The 19,839-nt window shown below is 41.6% G+C and overlaps 1 protein-coding gene across 2 annotated transcripts; it reads left to right on the top strand.

The window, feature by feature from the left end:
• Positions 1-14: 14 nt before the first annotated feature.
• On the top strand, positions 15-19,316 carry ift122 (intraflagellar transport 122 homolog (Chlamydomonas)). Of its 2 annotated transcripts, XM_067592629.1 has the most exons (30): positions 15-164; positions 1,116-1,182; positions 1,286-1,370; positions 1,454-1,532; positions 1,629-1,705; positions 1,837-1,903; positions 1,991-2,137; positions 2,325-2,471; positions 2,776-2,851; positions 3,812-4,003; positions 4,399-4,537; positions 4,991-5,193; positions 6,152-6,289; positions 6,533-6,697; positions 6,890-7,087; positions 7,282-7,422; positions 7,537-7,590; positions 8,245-8,406; positions 9,262-9,428; positions 10,404-10,575; positions 11,932-12,034; positions 13,942-14,082; positions 14,212-14,309; positions 15,435-15,535; positions 16,695-16,860; positions 16,955-17,072; positions 17,162-17,290; positions 17,899-17,975; positions 18,104-18,268; positions 18,462-19,316. In XM_067592629.1, exons 1-30 carry the CDS (start codon positions 121-123, stop codon positions 18,546-18,548), a joined length of 3,705 nt encoding a protein of 1,234 aa, XP_067448730.1. In that variant the 5' UTR covers positions 15-120; the 3' UTR covers positions 18,549-19,316. The 2 variants fall into 2 exon arrangements, with proteins under 2 accessions (XP_067448730.1, XP_067448731.1); XM_067592630.1 differs by lacking the exon at positions 2,325-2,471 and having other exon boundaries at positions 16-164.
• Positions 19,317-19,839: the final 523 nt, after the last annotated feature.

Raw genomic sequence — 19,839 nt, 5'->3', positions numbered from 1 at the left:
GAGTCTGCGCAGTAAGAGCGAATCATGAAAACTGAGCTTAGTATGAAAAAACGAGTGAACAAGCCACAACAACCTGTTGATAAAAAATCCATCACTCATATTTGCTGTTAAAACGTGGAAATGAGAGCCGTCCTAGCATGGAAAGAAGCATTTCGTGATCAATGGTGAGAGTCTAGAGGTTTATGTTTACGCTGTCAACCGTGGCCTGATGCTGGGTGGTTAGCAACGGCGGTTGCTATGTAAACTAGTGTTAGCCAGCTAGCTCGCGTTAGCCCCCACGGCAATGCGATTGTCGTTCACAAATGACAAATATATAACGCTGGTTTATATGTCTTGTATCTAAGCTGTCATGCAAAAATGTGGCCTCTCAATAGTGTAGAATATCAGCTTCCTTGTGTGTCAAGGTATAAAGTTAGGTCGAGGCTAACGTTAATGTTAAGCTAGCTCTCGTTAGCTTTCGTTATTGCTGCACAACATTGTTTGCTGTGAACTGGCGTTAACACTACATAATGTACATTTTGATTTAAGAAGTACTAAAGTAACGGTATACCTCTATCAACTCTATCAAGATAACAGACCTTTAAATGAACAGCCATACAATGTTTGCTTTATTAATGAATTGTTTATATTCAGGATTATTGTAACGTTTCATTATTTGACAAAAATGGTTTTATTATGAATTAAGGTCATCTTGGTCTTTCCCCCCCTTTGTCATACTGCTATTTCCATGCCAAAAACGAGCCTTCAAGCCCATTGTCATTGTTAATTATTCTGTCAATTATTTATTCCAACAAATCTATAAACCATTTAGTCTGCAAATTGTCATATGATATTGAAAAATTCCCCAGTTCAGCATCATCAAATGTCTTTTTTTTTCCGATCACCTGCCCAAAACCCAAAGATATTCAATGTACAGTCATTTAAAGAAAAAAGTAAAATGCAGCAATGTCTCCCATTTTAGAAGCTGGAAACCATAATGTTAGCTACTTTTTCTTAATAAATTGCTTAAACAGTGAATGGATCATCAAAATTGTTGATTAAAACTCTGTCTATTAACAAATTGATTCATCAAACAGATAATGATCTCAACACATGACAATAATTATCTTTTGCAGTGTTTATGACCTTGCCTTCAAGCCAGATGGCAGCCAAGTCATTATTGCTGCAGGGCTTCGCGTCCTGGTAAGGCTTGTGTGTTTTTCTTTTGCCACGGCACACATCTGAAGAACACAAGCGTTATTATTATTATTATTATTATATTCAATTTATTATATGTTTGTTGCAGGTTTTTGACACAGCAGATGGAGCCGTTGTTCAGCTTTTAAAGGGACACAAAGACATAGTGTACTGTGTGGCCTACGCCAAAGATGGTACGGATTTACTTTCTATTTGTACGCTGCACTCTCCTGCATCAGTCTTATCTTATCTTACTAACTACAGTGTTCTTCTGCAGGCAAAAGGTTTGCCTCAGGGTCAGCAGACAAAAGCATCATCATCTGGACATCTAAATTGGAGGGTATTTTAAAATACACGTAAGTGTCACGTTTAATCATCACTTTAGTATTACATTATGTCCTGCAGTTTATGTACCTGTATCGCTCTTTATTTTTTCATGTGTTTTTCTGTAGTCACAATGACTCCATCCAGTGCGTTGCCTACAACCCTGTCACCCACCAACTTGCCTCCTGTTCTTCTGGTGACTTTGGTGAGTGCACCATGAGTTTAAGATACTATACAGGACTTTTAAATCATGCACATAATGTACAATAAACCTATTTTAAAAAAGAGAAAGCCGCGGTGGAGCACTGAACATCAGAGTACTTCTTACTTTTTTAGGTCTGTGGTCGCCAGAGCAAAAATCTGTGAACAAACATAAAGTGAGCAGCAAAATAACATGTTGTGGGTAAGTGAAATCTATAGCTGTCACCGTCTGCAACACTGGTACACTTTCATGTGACACGTTTACTTTGAAGGGTTTGATTAATTGCAGGTGGACAAACGATGGCCAGTACCTTGCCCTGGGCATGATGAATGGAGTGGTGAGCATTCGGAACAAGAACGGAGAGGAGAAGGTCAAGATAGAACGTCCAGGGGGCTCCTCCTCTCCTATCTGGTCCATAGCCTGGAACCCCTCTAAGTTAGTCCAACCTATTTATTACAGAATAGGATTGCATAAAAATAGATTTATATCTTATCTTTACTATTTTTTTTATTTAATGACTCATACTGCCACGCACACATTTACACTATCCATCCATGTCACCTAGATTTAAAAGTAACAATGTGCTAGAGTACACTGCTTTGTAAGTGACTAGCTCTCGTAGGGACAGCAGGTGGCAGCAGTTAACTGGAGACTGGTGGAACTGTTACTGTAAGGGAGAGGATTATGATGGCTTGGAACAGCGGTCCCTGCTCTCTGATTCCCCTTGCCAGGATGTCAGCTTTATCCACAACGGAGGACTACCGAACAGGTTATATGAGAGAAAAGGAAGATGAAGATGAAAAATTGCAGAGGGAAGCGTGAAGACTGCAGTGATGAGAAACAATGACAATATGCACCAGATACTTATTTTTGGGGAGGTTGAGGTTAAAAAGTACAGTACAGGACATGGTTGTGAAGAGTGGCCTCTCTATTTACTACACTTCAGTGTTGTCTCTATTCTGCTTTCATTAACTCTTACCATCACCAAAACAGCCAAATCCCTATCAGTACACTATAGTATGTTTACAGTACAGTACAGCACGCCTAAAGTCATTTTTGTTGTATTTTCTCAGGGATGAGCACAATGACATTCTGGCTGTGGCAGACTGGGGTCAGAAGCTGACCTTCTACCAGCTGAGTGGAAAACAGGTGAATATCACAAGTCTATGTCATAAAAATCCTGAACTCCATTCTGGATATGGTATGCCCACGTACAGACAACATGGTGACTTGGCAGTGTGCATATGTAGTGAGTCTCATTGGTGCATAGAAAATGTAATATGTTCCAATAAAACAAACCTTTCACTTCAAGCTCTTTAAAATGGCATTTAGGTGACTGATTATAGACTGTTTCATTACCTTGCATGGAAAGCACCACAAGAATAATAGCAATTTGAAGTACTATCCGCCCACTCTGTGTGCTGTTGTTTGTTATACATGTAGCAATAGGAAACAACACTACTTGAGTCTGTCTCTCTGTCCAAAATAAACGGTATTGGAAACATTTTACTGACTTTAAGACCTGTGTTTCCTGTTGTAATCAGAATGTCAAGGTCTATTGAAACCATTACAGTACATTGGAAGTGATCCTGCTATGCTTTAATGGCCTCCTCACTGTCCCTCCTTCCTCCTAAATTCCCTGTGGGCAATACCGTAATTATAGACAAATATGTACTGTTCATTACTCTGCCATTATGCCTTAGGCTCATATATTGTCATCGGCCTATTTATCTATTTAAGTGAACATTCTGTTGTGATTACAACACCAGGAATTGTTCGCAATGAAAGAAAAATAACAATGGATTGTCAGACAGCTTTTTTCCAGAGTGAGGAGAAACAGATGCACAGAGTTGGAGGACTGATATGATGTTGCGCAAATGGACTTTGAACACTAATACAATAGGAGCTATTTTGAACAGAGAAGCGCTCTCTTTTTTGTCCATCTTTTCATCAAACACTCAAAGGGATAGTTGAATGAATGTAGTGTGGACTTTGATGTGTGTTGGCCCAGACAGTGGGAAGTGTTGGCCCCGGCCCCTGGGCAATAAATATGAGCAGTACTTGTTTTAATCTTAGTTTAATGTCCACTTCTCTCTTTGTCTCACTCAGATTGGAAAAGACAGGACTCTCACCTATGACCCATGTTGCGTCAGCTACTTTTCCAAGGGCGAGTATATAGTCATGGGTGGGTCTGATAAACAGGCCTCCCTATACACTAAAGATGGTGTGCGGCTAGGCACCATTGGAGAGCAGAATTCCTGGGTGTGGACGTGCCGGGTTAAGCCTGACTCCAACTTTGTGGTGGGTCTACAGCTTGTGAAGCCATATGTCCAAAGAACTTATCCTAACATTGATTAATAGTGTGTGTCAGAGTGAGCGAAGAGGCTAAAGAATATAATGCAAAACACTGATAAAGCTGCAGAGTGCATTTCATACATTTTCTCAATCTAATAACACTGTGCCTCTTATGCTACACAGATACACAAGTCATTTTATTTTACAGTAACACCTTTGCAGTTTTCCTTTCACTATATTTAACTGAAAGTGATGAGGCATACAAGGGAGAATTGGTTGCTGGCAGATTCTCTCAGTTCTACTGTGTAGATGCTTTAACAACAGGAACATTTTCCCACTCTCACAGTCTTTTCTTAGAGGTGTTAATAGGATGCACTGCTACATTGTTATCTCTTATCTAGGTGTTGGGCTGCCAGGATGGGACCATCGCCTGCTACCAACTTATCTTCAGCACAGTTCACGGCCTGTACAAGGATCGCTATGCTTATAGAGACAGCATGACTGATGTCATTGTCCAGCACCTCATCACTGAGCAAAAAGGTGCACTTTTGCTTTGACAACAAAATATTGAGTTTATGATAGAATACCTATTGTGATGACACTCTAAATAATAGGTTGTGTGTGTGTCTTAAAACACCACAGTTAGTGACATGGGCGAGGATACAGAGGCTGTGTGTTTTGTGAACTAAACTATAAAAATGAATAATAAACTTAGCAGGAACATGATGTCACCCATATCAGTCATCCAATTACTCTTTTGTAAGGGTTGGCAGTCTGATGTTTTTCAAATGGCATATATCTCATTTCGAGGGAACCTCACAAATGAATGAAAAGGAATGGTGACAGCCTATTTTATGAAGTATTTCATTTTTGTAACCATCAGGCCTCAGAGGACTCACTCAACAGGATGTGTTGGCTATTTGAAGATATTTAAACTTTCCTTGCCGTCCTCAAATGTCCACTCTCTCCCTCCGATTTCCTCTCTCACCGCAGTGAGGATCAAGTGTCGTGAGCTGGTGAAGAAGATTGCCATCTACAGAAATCGCCTCGCTATCCAGCTGCCTGAGAAGATCCTCATCTATGAGCTTTACTCGGACGACTCCTCGGACATGCACTACCGCATCAAGGAGAAAATTTGCAGGAAGTTTGAATGCAACTTGCTAGTGGTCTGCTCCCAGCATATCATCCTATGCCAGGTTAGGCGGAGAGGAGATAGAGTTACACGAACACAAGGCACACAAAACACTTAAATTTGCTAACTTAAAATTTCTTGTTGGTGTTTGGCGTCTTTCTTCCCATACCGAGACAAACAGTTTTCCTTCAGTTATGCTTCGTAGACAAAAATTCTACTGACCTGCAGTGACATTCTTGTTCCTTGTAAATTACACTAATGCATGCTTGACAGATTGTGCAAGAGGCTGTAGAAACATTTGAGCGCTATTAACATGATGGAAGCAGAGAGAATCAGTGTTTAGCCATTCACTACTAGCCCAAACAGGCCAGAGAAAAAAAAAAAAAGATAATATCATGGAATTGCTGGTTTACCAGATGTTTCTGCCTAGTTTGCAAAAGGCTCCAGCTGTGCATGTGCTCTGCAGGCTCTGTCTCTCTCCCTCTCTCAACCCTCCTCAAACTGGATAAAGTAAGACAGTTGAATGAAGGGGAAGGACCACAGAGTGAGGAACCAGTGGGTGTCTCTGTGAGTTTCTCTCTGCTTCTTGTCTCTGTGTTTGACAGAGGCTGGTAGGGAGGAGGAGCAGCCATAACCTAGAGGTTATTTCCTTTTAAATCTGTCTGTGTGTGACATAGGTGCTTCAGATCTCTCTCTAACAGGCATGCTTGTGTTTCATGCCTCAGACAGCTTTTAGACCTTATAAATGGGCTGTGCACATATGGGCTGTGTATGTCTGTGTCAAATCAAATCATTGTTTATCTTTATGGCGTTGCTGTCTTATGCTGAACCACCCTTTTGCTGTGTTTTAAAGGAAAAGAGAACAACGTGTTAAGATTTGTCGGCCATTTACGAGTATGTTTTAAAAAAGTAAACATACTGTGAAATTATAGAAGCAGAATTATTTGCTCATACTGAACCAGTCAGTGCCTCTGTGTTACATGTGATTGTGGTCTCCCCTTTCCCACTCTGCTCTTGTGCAGGAGAAGAGACTCCAGTGCCTGTCCTTCACCAGTGTCAGGGAAAAAGAATGGGTGATGGAGTCTCTAATTCGCTACATCAAAGTGATTGGTGGCCCGCCAGGCAGAGAGGGCCTACTAGTGGGGTTAAAGAATGGAGCTGTGAGTATTGTGAGAAAATGCATTCCCTCATTAAGTAACCTTAGAAAAGGCACTCCTGCTCACTGAGGGGTAAGCCAGTGGTCCAGAAAAGAAACAGCTTGCTCCTTGAAGAAGAAGAGATTCTATTAGTGGTCACAGAAGGCATTCCTGATAGTGTTTTTATTTATTACAGTTGTATTCAATTTGTATTAGTATTGTTCTTTTCTGATTTTTGTCCTGCTGGCCATTGTTTTTGTGATGTAGATCCTGAAGATATTTGTTGACAACCCGTTTCCCATCACACTGCTGAAGCTGTCAACATCAGTGCGGTGCCTGGACATGAGTGCCTCCCGCAATAAACTGGCTGTGGTGGATGAGCACAATACTCTCCTGGTCTATGACATCAACAGTAAAGAACTGCTCTTTCAGGTAGGCAGGCAGTGGAGCACGTGAAGGCTATGGCTAAGGAATGCATGTACGGTATGTATGATTATTTGTATTAGATACTGTTACATATCTTACTCATGTACTCCTGGCTGGTCTGTGTTCCACAGTCACCTTTAGATTTTATTTCCCATCTACCTTCTTTTACCCGCCTCCTCTTTTTTGCTTTCCCTGTAGGAGCCTAATGCTAACAGCGTGGCCTGGAACACCCAGTGTGAGGACATGCTGTGCTTTTCTGGCAACGGCTACCTTAATATCAAGGCTAGCAACTTTCCTGTACACCAGCAGAAGATGCAAGGCTTTATGGTGGGCTACAATGGCTCTAAGATCTTCTGTCTCCACGTCTATTCCATGTCTGCTGTGGAAGTGCCTCAGGTGGGCATCTTAAATATTGTGATATTTGGTTATACCACATAAAACATTACTTTTACAGGCTACTTTTTTGTCTATTCAGCAAATTACATGGTGAAGACATAATTTTGTTGGTGGTCCCCTTCTTATTTATTGCAGCTGTTTTTGCAATATAAATTCCTAATAGTTTTTGACAATGATGTTGTTGCTCTGCCTAGTCAGCGCCAATGTACCAGTACCTGGAGAGGAAGATGTTTAAGGAGGCCTACCACATCGCCTGTCTGGGTGTGACAGACAGTGACTGGAGGGATTTAGGAACAGAGGCCCTGGAGGGACTTGACTTTGACACCGCCAAGAAGGCCAGTCAGACACACACAAATCTGATAAAGACCAGTGTCACCAACCTACATATTTTACTGCAAAATTCTGAGAGTCCATCCTCTAAATTATTTGTTTTCTTTTCCCATTTTCAGGCCTTTATTAGGATAAGAGACCTGCGCTACCTGGAGCTCATCAATAGCATCGAGGTAAAACCTACTCTGTAGAAAGAGAAAAAAGAAAATTCTGCAATATTGTGTAAAGCTAAGTTCACAATTTTCTGTTTCTGCTCTGGTCAGAGCTGACATCACAATTAGACAAGGCTCAGGGGAGCCAATCACAATTATTATTGTTATCATACATTTAATTGCTAGACGTTTCTTTGGACTATACTTCAAAGCCCTGAACAAGAGAGGAACCTGTATCCTGGATGACCTTCTTGGGTCCTGTCCACCTGCACATGCAAGAAAACATATAGACATAGCGAAGCTCACGCACATTCTTTGATAACATGTATGCAGAGCAGAGGAAAGTCTGGTTTTCACATGGCTAGTGCCAGGAAAATGTTTCTGAAGTATTCCCCTTTGAAAAGGGGAAATGTCCATCTTTTAAAGTATGCTTTTGGTATGAGTTGATATAGTTTCCATAAAGAACAGTATTTGTTCTCTAAATTTATTATGACTGATGGTATAAGAGTTTAATAAAGGTTTAACAGTAATGTTGATTTCATCAAGCAACCCAATTTTTTGGTGCCTTTTGTGTGTGTGAACACACGTGCATAGCTGTTTTGTATGAGTGTGTGTACATGCATGTGAGTGTTTATCTCTGCACACATACCACTGTTTGTGTTGACTGATTTGCAGGAGAGGAAGAAGCGGGGTGAGAACGACAATGAGTTGTTCCTGGCAGACGTCTATGCCTACCAGGGGAAATTCCATGAGGCAGCCAAGCTCTACAAACGAACAGGCCAAGAATCCAGAGCCCTGAGCATGTACACTGACCTGCGCATGTTCGAGTACGCCAAGGTGATTAAATCATCAATTGACAAAAGCACAGGCATACACGTACAACATACCTTTGTATCGATACAGACAGAAAGACCTGGGAAGCGTTGCATGTTTTAAGGGTGTAGAACATATGTTTTTCTTCATCATGTGCAGTTATGCCAAGTTGGGGCCCTGCACTGCATTCAAACGGCCCCCCTTTACCGTCTGTCTTTCATCTCCTCATATATCACTGGAATCTCCACATATATCATCTGATCAGTACACACACACACACGCACCGGGCTTTTACACATGTATCCGTGTGTAAAACAAAGCTAACTTACACACACAGTTAAAGTTGGAAATGGAGCACAAACGGAGAGAAATAAGGCGAGTGTCTGCTCTTACATGCATACTTTGATGAGGAGGTCAGTTGGAGTTGAGACAAATTCAGGCTTTATTATGTTTACATGTGGGGGGACACTTTGATCATCAGCATTACATTCACATTACTGGAGCAGATGACACAGCCATGACTCGTTCATGTGTATTTGTGTGTGTGTGTGTATCAGATTGTATGTGTTTTGATGTGGCTGCTGTATATTTATGTGGCTGTGTGGCCATCTGGTCCCACAGGCTGTTTGTTTTAGGTAGGATGGACACCGGAGGGAAAGGCCTTCTAGCCGCCCGCTGTTTGTGTGACTCTCTTCCTGCTGTCTCGGCCTTGACCCTCATGGTTCTGTCTGTCTGAACATGACTTTGCATCAGGATTCTACTTGTAACATTAACCATGTTACATACTCCTCTCGTTTGTCATCAGTGTTAGTGGGGATTTTTCGCTCATCTGTTGATATGTTAGTAAGTTTGTGAATGGGTGTGTCTTTCTCTTTGCAGGAGTTTGTCGGAGCGACGGATCCTAAGAGCACTCGGATCCTGATGACCAAGCAGGCGGACTGGGCTAAGAGCAGCAAGGAGCCCCGGGCAGCAGCGGAGATGTACCTGTCTGCAGGAGAACATCTCAAAGCCATAGATATTATAGGCGAGCATGGCTGGGCAGACATGTAGGTGTCACTGTATGAAACACCCCAGATCTCAGATTTTTGTGCACGATTTTCCCCAAATGATTTTCCCCATTATCTACTAGTAGTTAATAATAGGCACAATTTCCTGTTGATAACTGAACAAAAGAGAGTATTATCACCTGGATATAGTTAGAATTGTTCACACTTTACACTCTCAGTCTCAATTTTACTGTCAGTGGTGGAACTCCCAGTTCTTTGGCATTCTTGGTTTGACAGATGTACTGTATGCTCACAGACATGGACCGAATACTATTGGAAGAATGATGATAATTTTTCATTTTTATTTCAGAACAAGAGGCAAGCTAGTTGGAATAGAGAGGGAGGAAAAATATGAGAAAAGATTTAAACCCTGATGTAGATTCAAACCCTGATCCAAGGTTCACTCTGGTGCAAATACATACTGTGTCCAACTGAGTCCTCAACATGCTTCAACTATCGAAGTCTCCAAATTTGGCTCGTTTAAGTTCAAGCTGTGGTATGTGTTGCATACTTGGTTGCACAAAGGCATCGATAGTAAACATCCCGAACATGTGTCTCTCACATAGAAGATCAGTATTAAAAGGTGGCTTTTACATGCTGAGTGAAAGCTATGATAGCTGATGAAGTCCATAAGCTTTCACTCATACATGCATAGCCATAGGAAAGAGGGGTGTGAGTGTGTGTTATTGGAAACCAGGCAACTTGATAAGCCTGTGTCTGGTGGTCATATCAGACCTCCCTGCTGACCCTTTGTCTGCATGCTGTAAGCCTCCTGTGGTGCTACCAGTGGGTCAGCACTACAAAGGCAGCAGCTGAACAGAGTCAGAGCTCTTTAACCTGAATCAGATTCAGCTAGTGACCCTGATGGGTTCACATTCTTTTTGCAGTCATAGTTTGATACAGCGGTCCCCCATGCGAGGGTTTATCTGCACTTACCCTCTCTGTGCGAGCTAATTTCTCTCTTCTCTCATCCAGGCTGATTGACATAGCTCGTAAGCTGGACAAGGCTGAACGCGAACCGCTGGCAAAGTGTGCGTTCTACTTCAAGAAGCTGAAGCACCATGGTTACGCCTCAGAGACCTATTCCAAGATGGGAGACTTGCAGGCTCTGGTGCAGCTGCATGTGGAAACACGGCACTGGGACGAGGTCTGACACACTTATGCACACAGGAGGCACACCTGCTCAGCTCATCATGACTTATATATAGAATGTCCTTTGACAATCACATAAATATAATATGAACCACATAGGACTGTGCTAAATAAACTTCTGTGGTATTCAGAAACCCATATAAAAAACATAAATCACAAAATCAGCCACTTTATGTTCATGGCTTGGTCACTTTTTGCAGGGATTTCTCAAAAAGTATATTGTATTTGTTAAAGTACCAACAACTGAATGCAAACAATAAGACAATACATCTGCCTGAATTCCTTATACACTGACAAACTGAAACCATGCACACACTCCAGAGCTAATCATCCAGCTTTGGATTTCTCTGAATCCATGCCCACATGATGATTAGAGAGTGAGAAGCACAAAACACTCTACCGCACTGAAAGAGTATCGGCTTAAAGCTCTATTCTGCTTCCAATCAAATTCCTCCATCAGGGCAGATCATGCTGCTCAGACAAGAAGAAAATATCGCATTTCTTTAATCCATCTACAGTCTTTAATCGAGTTAAAGGCGTTACAGAGACGCACGTTGGCGATTTGCATGCTGAAACACAAGAGCCAAAAACAGAACATCGAATCATGATCACATGCTTATGCTGTTGTGTCTGCGGAAGTCTTCTCGGATATTTATTTGATCCTCTGAGAGAAAAGAAAAAGAGGGGGGGGGGGGGTTGGGGGGGGCGGAGGCGGAGGCTGAGAGAACTGTTGGGCTTTATGTGCTTCACTGAGGGAGGTGGACACCAAGACAGGACAGAGTACAGACTGAGTTACAGCGTGGGCCATATGGATGCTATTCACTGCACCCTCGCTTTTTTAAAACAAAGTATTTCTTTAAATGACTTAGGCCTCATAAACTTGGGACACACACACACACACACTCTCCCTTTTACCGTATGCTATGAGTAGTGTGTGTTTCTTGGCTAAGGTTTTGTTACAGGACATTGAGATTAATCAGTCACTATGACAGGCAAATATGTGTCCGCAGGGCACTACAACGGCTCTTTATACCCTGTCATTCAAACAGCGCAAGAGCTGCAGTTGTAGTTCTAATTGAGTGTGAAATCAACTCAGCTCATATACTTCTCTTTGTTCTGAACTAATTAATAATGTTGTAGCAATGTTTTGACTGGAAGTAATGTGTGTTTCTCTGAATAGTATGTGGTAACTCCTGAGTCCTTAATCAGCTGCAGTGTAGCTGTAATTATCCAGGGCAGTCTGACGCAGTTCTCTATGTATTACAATCAATGGGACACATAAGTTCTCATGTCAACTGGTCACATTAATGTATTAACATCTCTTCTTTCCTCTCACCTGTCATTTTCTCAGGCCTTCTCACTGGTGGAGAAGCATTCCCAGTTCAAAAATGACGTCTTTGTGCCTTATGCCCAGTGGTTGGCTGAGAACGACCGCTTCGAGGAGGCGCAAAAAGGTGAGTTTACATCACCAACAGGCACCGCACCTTCACTTTTAGTCAGCTTATATCGAATGTTCCTGCGTAGACACTCACATTTTCTTTTAAAATTTATGTTTCCATGACTGTTGCAGTGAACATTAAAGTCTACAGCAACTGCCAATGTTTACATATGGAAGTGATAAAGCTTGGCCAGCTCTAGGCATTTTTCACTACTTCCTTAAGATTCTCTGTATCCACTGTAAAACATGATCCTCTTTGCTGGAGCAGAGCAGTACTGAGCTGCGCTGCCTGTTAACCGAATGACATGCATGCATGCCTCTAATCACCAGTACTACAAGCAGCTCTGATGATGATTACCAACTGTAACCATAGTTATAATCAGCTCATAGATTTATAATTATGATCTCAGCAGGCATATTTCCTCTTCTACATAATCTTCCTCTGCCTGTCTCGAGATGGAATACATAACTGAACGGGCCTGATTGTATTGGAGCTTGCTTATGGTCATGCATTTTGCTGATTGTGTGTATTTTAGTCAGGCGGTGATGCAGTATTGTGTTACTAGTGATTGCTTCAGGCCTGTCTCCTGTCCCCTGTGCTGGAACTGCTCCATAACAGAAGTAGTTGTCACTTCACTGAATTAGTTTGAGTGCAACTCAGTTTTTACATTTCTTACAGTATGTCTTTACTTTGACAATATATTTCTCAGCTTCATTCATTCAAATCTGCATAGTAGACATTTCTAATGTCTCACGGTTGATAAAGACAATTCACCACTGTAAATAAAATGTAATGATAGTTAAGTTGCATCAATGTCATGCTATAAACTTGATTGAATTAATTTCTGTTATACACATATAAAAACATATTGGGTGCTGACATAACCATTTACATTAAGTATGCCGTTATAATATTTATTTACCATTATAACACATGGAAAAGTGTGTTGGTTGTGAGCTTTGACCAGGAGATGTTGTGAACCATTTCTACACTCCACATGTTTGTTAGCTTGTGTTTTGTGTTTCTGTATGGGTCCCTGAAGGGGAAGGCATTTGTGCTCCTTCCTAACATTAACCAACAGCAGCTGAATGTGGTTTTTATCCAGTTAGGTATTCTGATAAATATTTGCCACTAATATGTCCTGACCCCCACTGTGGTTGCAGGGGCCAGGGTCGCCGGTGGGGTCGACTCCCTAAAGCTGCTTCTAATTACCCTCTGATAGGAACATGAAGAATAGCGCTTATGTTTATTAGGACTTTGGTGTTTGATATTCAAGAGCAGTCTCCCTGTTTAGAAAAGACTTATGTTAGTTATTTAACATGAAAAATTAGGAAGTCTAATGTACAAATTGGTCTTGGCATTTAGCTAGAGAGAGAGAGTGTGTGTGTGTGTCTTTTTTACATGAATTTTTTAAGTACAATAAAACTCTGTAGTTTGAGAATGCAGTTTTATCAGAAAAGCCTGCTAATCCCAGTGATTCTTTACAGATGCACGTGACTGTGACATAATATGTTAATTAAATGCTTCAGACATATGTTTTTTTTCCTTCCTGTTCTCTCTCTGAAGTTCAACCACTTCATAAAAAGCTTTTCCATCTTTGCTAAACAGGACACAAGAGGCACCTTTGCCGAACAGCTAAAACAAAGAACACTTACTCAAACTGAAGCTTCATTAAAAGAAAGAAAAGTTATAATACGTCTCATAATACTTGCCCACTGTTCGATTGTGAAAGAATTTGTGGCAAGTACCGTGCAAAAACACCACAACAATGACAACTTCCCACCAAAGACGTCACCCAGAAATTAAGAAATAAACCACAATATTCTAGATTACCACTTTAAATCCAGCAGTACCACGAGACAGTTTTTCTAGAGCACCATAAAAACAATCCACCTGTCTGCTTTCTTTCTTTCACTCTTTAGCATTTCACAAGGCCGGGCGACAGAACGAAGCTGTGAAAGTCCTGGAACAGCTTACCCACAATGCAGTGGTGGAGAACAGATTCAACGATGCAGGGTACTATTACTGGATGCTATCTATGCAGTGTCTGGACATTGCTAGAGGTGAGGCATTTCTTTGCTGCATTTACGCAGAATCTGCACCTACTGCAAAGATTTGTTTTTACCATAAAGCTTAATGCACTTACTATTTTTTACTAATCTCTTTGATGTGTCTGTGTTTGTCCGAACCAGAAAGTGAAGAACAGAGGGATGAAATGCTGAAGAAGTTTGAACGTTTTCAGCATCTTGCTGAGCTCTACCACGTCTATCGCTCCATTCAGCGTTACACGGTGAGAACATGATACTTTGTCAACCCTAATCTTGCAAAGCCAGACCAGACAAAACTGGGGGGGCACTTTGAAATCGCTAGGCAGCCGTTTGATTGGCTGTCAGATTGAAATTGCTTAGCCCTGGAAACAGTACCTACAGTGTGGTTAGATGTCTGTTTGGGTGCAAACAAGTTCATTTTCCTTACATTTTTTTTTTTTCCTTTACATTTTTTTTTTTTAAACTTGAAGTTTACTGACAGCCTACTGCGTTTCTGTCCTTTTCCAATCAACTTTTGCAGTCAAATTTCTCCAGAACTCTGTGAGTTTGACAAGACAGAGGTCTGCTTCTGCAAGATTATGTCAATACAAAAAGAGACTGTGGGTAAAGGAGAAATTAAGATATGTGTAGAGGTTGTTAGTTAAAGGAACAATAGAGAGTTGAGGGTGTTAGGCTCAGGCACTCAAGGCACACAAGGGAAATTTAATCAGCTTGAATTACTCAGGAAAAAAAAGTTGATTGACAGAAAAAAATCAGATGGATATATTTCACATCACTGCTTGCAGTGGTAGATATACCCTTTATACCAGAGTCAAAAAGGCTCACTTCCTACAACATCTCTGAACCCTATCACCATGGTAACCAGCTGCTTGATTGGTCATGATGACTGCTTCATCAGTGGTCTTCCCCAAGCCCCTAGCCCTAACCTACTTACAAACAAGCAATTTCTGGTTATGAGCACTTTATGGGTGATCTGGCCTGTGTCAGTGTCCTTAGTTTGTTGTTACAGCTTTCTGCTCTGCTGTGGTCACACCCCTGCAATAGAGAATCATCTTTGTGATCCAGACCAGAGCAGGAAACCTCGATATCTCATTTTAACTCTCCCGGACAGCCACTATAGATTTGAACTATCAACTTTTGTGATAAAGTGCTGCTAGTGAGTGCTGTAGCAAATTCTCCCTTCCCTTTCACCCCAGCAAGGAGGCTAGGCCACTGTGAGGAGGGATGAGGGAAGGACCAGGTTAAAAGATAGAAAAATTAAGAAAGAGCTTTAAATGAAAATCGCTGAATTCTTATCAGAGGTTTCTCTAATTTCTTAATATCCTTCCACTTACATCCTTTATTTTTTTAACTGTTTTTGTCCATAGGATGAACCCTTCAGTTCCCACATGCCAGAGACGCTGTTCAACATCTGCAGGTTCCTACTGAACAACCTCACCAAAGACATACCTCCAGGCATTTCTAAAGTGTATCCTTCCACATGAGAAAGTAGTCCTAACATTGGCATAATAAATCAAACAAATATTTTTGAGAAGAAAGCTTTGTAGAGTCTTCTCTCTCTGGAAATCTCTTAAGAACAGACATGCCTATCTGAAATCAAGACTGCCAGAGACAGTGGCGATAGGGTGGTGGAAAAGAGATATAAGTAGGGGGAAAACGGAAGAGTTGGCGCCACTGCGGAAATCATGCTGCTGCTGAGAGAAAGAAAAGTGGTGATGATGGGGAGGAGGAGAGGATGCCAGAAATAGGCACATTCTCTGTTATGTAAACAAACACTTTGATTACTGAACTTTGGGCATAGGCTTACATACATAAACACTAAACAATATGCTTTAATTTGAATACACATGAAGCCACCCACACCCACAGCCACACAGACAAACCCGTGTAGTCACACACAGCAGAGGCATGATATGAGGAAGGAAAGCCTGGCCTTTGAGGAGGAAATCAGGCTGAGCAGCTGGGATCCTCTGTGGCCAAACTGAGCCATTCCAAAAACTTTGAACTTAGATTTATAGACTTAGCCGGGCTGCGTTGGACTTGGTTTGAACAACTGCACACAATGTCACAGAAAAGCTGCACTAAACAAGTTCCACAATAGGAGGACACGCATTTATCAGCAGCTCCAGCCGTGGAGCAGAACTGGGTGTGTAGGAGGAGCTGGAGAGTGGCTGAGTGGAGAGAAAAGGAGAGGAGTAGTGTTAAGTTTTAGTTGATGGAGGAGTGCCAATGGAGAGCTATTGCAGCTGCAAGTCATTGACATGTCATTGCCGCTCTCAGAGCTGCTCACTTAACAATACAAATAAGCAACCATATCCTCAACTCAAACACAAACAGGCTCACAAGTTTGTATGAGTACACACACAAGACCACAAACAACCTAATGATGGTATTACTTTCAAGGCATTTGATAAATATTCCTGGCTCTACTGTTGTTCTACATGTTAAGAGAAATGAGAGAATATACCATTATACCTCTATAAATGTGCACAAGTGTTCACATTTCCACATAAAAAATACCAAATTTTGAGTAAGACATCTAGAAATCAATACTCCAGTGAAGCTCTGTTTAGACTGCCAACTCTTTCCTCTTACTGTACATTTCTTTTCCTTGACCTGATGATAAGTAACACCTTGTATGCGTTGGCTAAGCAGAGTGGAAAACTGGGTGCATATAAGCTTGCCAGGTATTCCTACGAGAAGCTCCAGGAGCTGCACATTCCTTCTCGCTTCCAGGAGTCCATAGAACTGGGCAGCCTCACCATTCGCTCCAAACCCTTCCACGACAGCGAGGTGTGTTAAAGACTTGGTAATAGTATCTGGGATGCATATATTAGAGCATCTCCTTCCTGTGCTCTTGAGTTAAACTTTCATGTGTTTACTGCAGGACCTGATTGAGGGCATGATGTGCTACCGCTGTTCCACCAACAACCCCCTGCTGAACAACCAGGGCAGTGTGTGCATCAACTGCAGGCAGCCTTTCATCTACTCAGCTTCATCATACGGTGAGTGACACATAAACACATTATGAAGTGCACACTGCCCCAAATTGTTCCATTTCTATTTTTAATGTAACGTATATCTTTCTGTACAGAGGTGCTGCCTCTGGTGCAGTTCTACCTGGAGGAGGGCATCGGTGATGAGGAGGCCGTGTCTCTTATTGACCTAGAAGTTCCTCACACAGATCAGAGGGATGCACGCTGGCAGGATATGGACAATGGTGGTATCCTTTGATCATCTATGTAACTGCACGGTAACAAAATAATTCACATGCTTTGTAGAAATTATTAACTCCTCACTCTGCTGGTCTTGCGAGGTTGTATCCCTGCCCTAACAACAACGCACATCTCTTCGAAATTAAGCACGTGACCCTCCTGCGCCTTGTGACAGTTCTAAGAAGCTGTTTAGTCTGCGTTGGCCTCGATTCTGTGTTGGTGGGTAAGCTGTCAGACCTAAGTCATCTTAGCTCTTGAGCTAATAGGGTTAGCGAGGCTCTCCTGTCTCATCTTAATGACACTAACCCTCCGAGAGCCGTAGCCACAGCCCTAGTGCGGGGATTAACCTGCATTAGCCGACAGACACTCAAGGGCACTGAGGTCTGCTCTGTTCTTGCAGAGCCACGCTGTGACTGACAGGCACGACTGATTGGCATTTTGAACACTCTCTGCTCTTGAAATAGACTCTGGGGATAATTTTGTCAGGGTTTTTCCTGTCTTGAACATATAGAATTAGAGAAAAATTATGACAAATAATAAATACGGCATTGAAATGTATAGAGGTATGAAATGTATGCATTGTTTGGGCTGTTTGTTCTCAACTAACACCAATCAGAGCTGCAGGCTTTAAGGGTGGATGATGGTTTTGATGATGCAGAGGAAGACCCATTCACAGCCAAAATGAGCTTTGAGGTAAGGAGGGAAAGGACAGAAGAAAAGAGGCAATTAATATACCACCAACTGGGCAAACCAGCTGGGGAAGGTGAAAGGTACGAGGTCCATAATAGAATGTGGATTTGTTCATCTGTGTGTCCAAACAGCAGGGGGGCTCGAACTTTGTCCCGGTCAAGGTGAGTCGCTCGGTGCTGCGCTCCATGAGCAGGAGGGACGTCCTGATCAAACGCTGGCCCAGGCCGCTCAAATGGGAATACTTCCGCTCCCTGCTGCCTGATGTGAGCATCACCATGTGCCCCACCTGCTTCAAGGTACAGCATTTATAAGTCACACGGCCAGTATAACCTGATGTGAACCACAGATAAAGTTTCTCTCTGTCTTTCTTCTTTCTTTCACTAACCTGCTTTGTTGTTGATTTTCTTTCCTGTAGTGTTGCTTTTCTTCTATAAATAACATGTCTTTTCCTATCTGTTCTAACGTTTCTGTGCTTGTATTTCTTCGTAGATGTTCCACAGTGAGGATTATGAGCTTCTGGTGCTTCAGCACAACTGCTGTCCTTACTGTCGCAGACCCATCGATGAACCAAACTGATTTTAATCCTTTTTTTGTCACTATACTTTTATTTGTATTGTACTATAGTTGTCATTGTAACATACATAGACATCTGTTTGTTGTCATGTGAATTTACTCCTTACTTACTCTCAAGAGTAGCCCTTTGTTCTCCAAGGATGAATGACTGAAGTAATACCTGTAGTGTTTGTCATTATAGACTGAAAGAAAAGTGCACCGTCAGCCAATGCACCCGGCTGGATTATTGAGATCAGATTACCTTATTAGGGCTCACTGATAACATCATCACTTTAAAGATTATTTTTTTTCTGGCTTTTTGCCTTTATTTGACAGACAGTGTAGAGACAGGAAACTAGGGAGCCAGAGAGAGAGGTGTGACATGCAGTGCGGGTCTCCTGGCCGACGGTTGAACCGTGGAAGTTGCAGTTATGTGGTATTCGCCTTAACCGTTAGGCCACCAGGGCGCCCCAACATCATCACTTTAAAGGGAACATTAGTGTAGAGTGTAAAAAAATATTGCTATAAAAACAAATTTATTTAAAAAAAACAACACTATTTTGACCTAATAGAAAACATTTATATGTTATGTAGAGAATGTTATTATTCACAAAGACCATGTTTGTCTGCCAACGAGTTTTGCATTCTACAGGCTTATATATTGAAGCTGTACTGTATGTTTTATATCAGTATAGGATGTCATCTGTTTAGTCATGTAGTCAGAATGTATTTTTTATATTGCTACAAATGGGAAAAAAAGTCTCACTCAATAAAATATTTTGGTATTTTTTATTACTATGTGTGGGTTTTTTTTAATGGTGTTACAACAACTTGAGTAATAACTTCTTACTCTTTACGATTGAACTTTGGGATTTGTGTCTTTGAAAGAGAGAGCTGGAGGGAGAGTGCGTGCTATGAGCGGCATGCCCCAGTGATTCTGATTACACTTAAGGGTATGAGTTGAGCTCTGCATTATGCAGTGGTGAGGGATTAAGCTTCACGGATGCAAATAAGTGAAATTGCTCAAGAAATTTAATTTGTAGTTTGTCCACTTTGAATCACAGTTAGGCTGGTTCCCTCTTTGCTTTCCCTCCTACTCTTCTCTCATCTCTTGCTGATGATGCATTGATGCGCATGACAGTAATTATGGGTTTCAGACATCCATTGCTGTAACCTCTGACCTTGAAAATGCTTGACATAACATAGCTATTTCTGGAGTTCTCTCTTGTAATGCTTTATATGTGTGAGGGTGTGTGTGTGTGTGTGTGTGAGAGAGAGAGAGAGAGAAATTTGAGATTGAGTGTCTTAATTCCAT

This window comes from Thunnus thynnus, chromosome 6, assembly GCF_963924715.1.
Source record: "Thunnus thynnus chromosome 6, fThuThy2.1, whole genome shotgun sequence".
NCBI classification, from domain to species: Eukaryota; Metazoa; Chordata; class Actinopteri; order Scombriformes; family Scombridae; genus Thunnus; species Thunnus thynnus.
Note: the sequence above shows the minus strand (reverse complement) of the source record. Positions and strands in the feature narration are given on the sequence as shown.

What these genes read in the sequence shown, in the direction of transcription:
- ift122 (XM_067592629.1), top strand. Translation starts at nt 121, where the DNA reads ATGAGAGCCGTCCTAGCATGGAAAGAAGCATTTCGTGATCAATG. An exon ending in GAAGCATTTCGTGATCAATG is followed by an intron (nt 165 to 1,115) that starts GTGAGAGTCTAG and finishes TATCTTTTGCAG; the next exon opens with TGTTTATGACCTTGCCTTCA. An exon ending in CTACTCAGCTTCATCATACG is followed by an intron (nt 17,073 to 17,161) that starts GTGAGTGACACA and finishes CTTTCTGTACAG; the next exon opens with AGGTGCTGCCTCTGGTGCAG.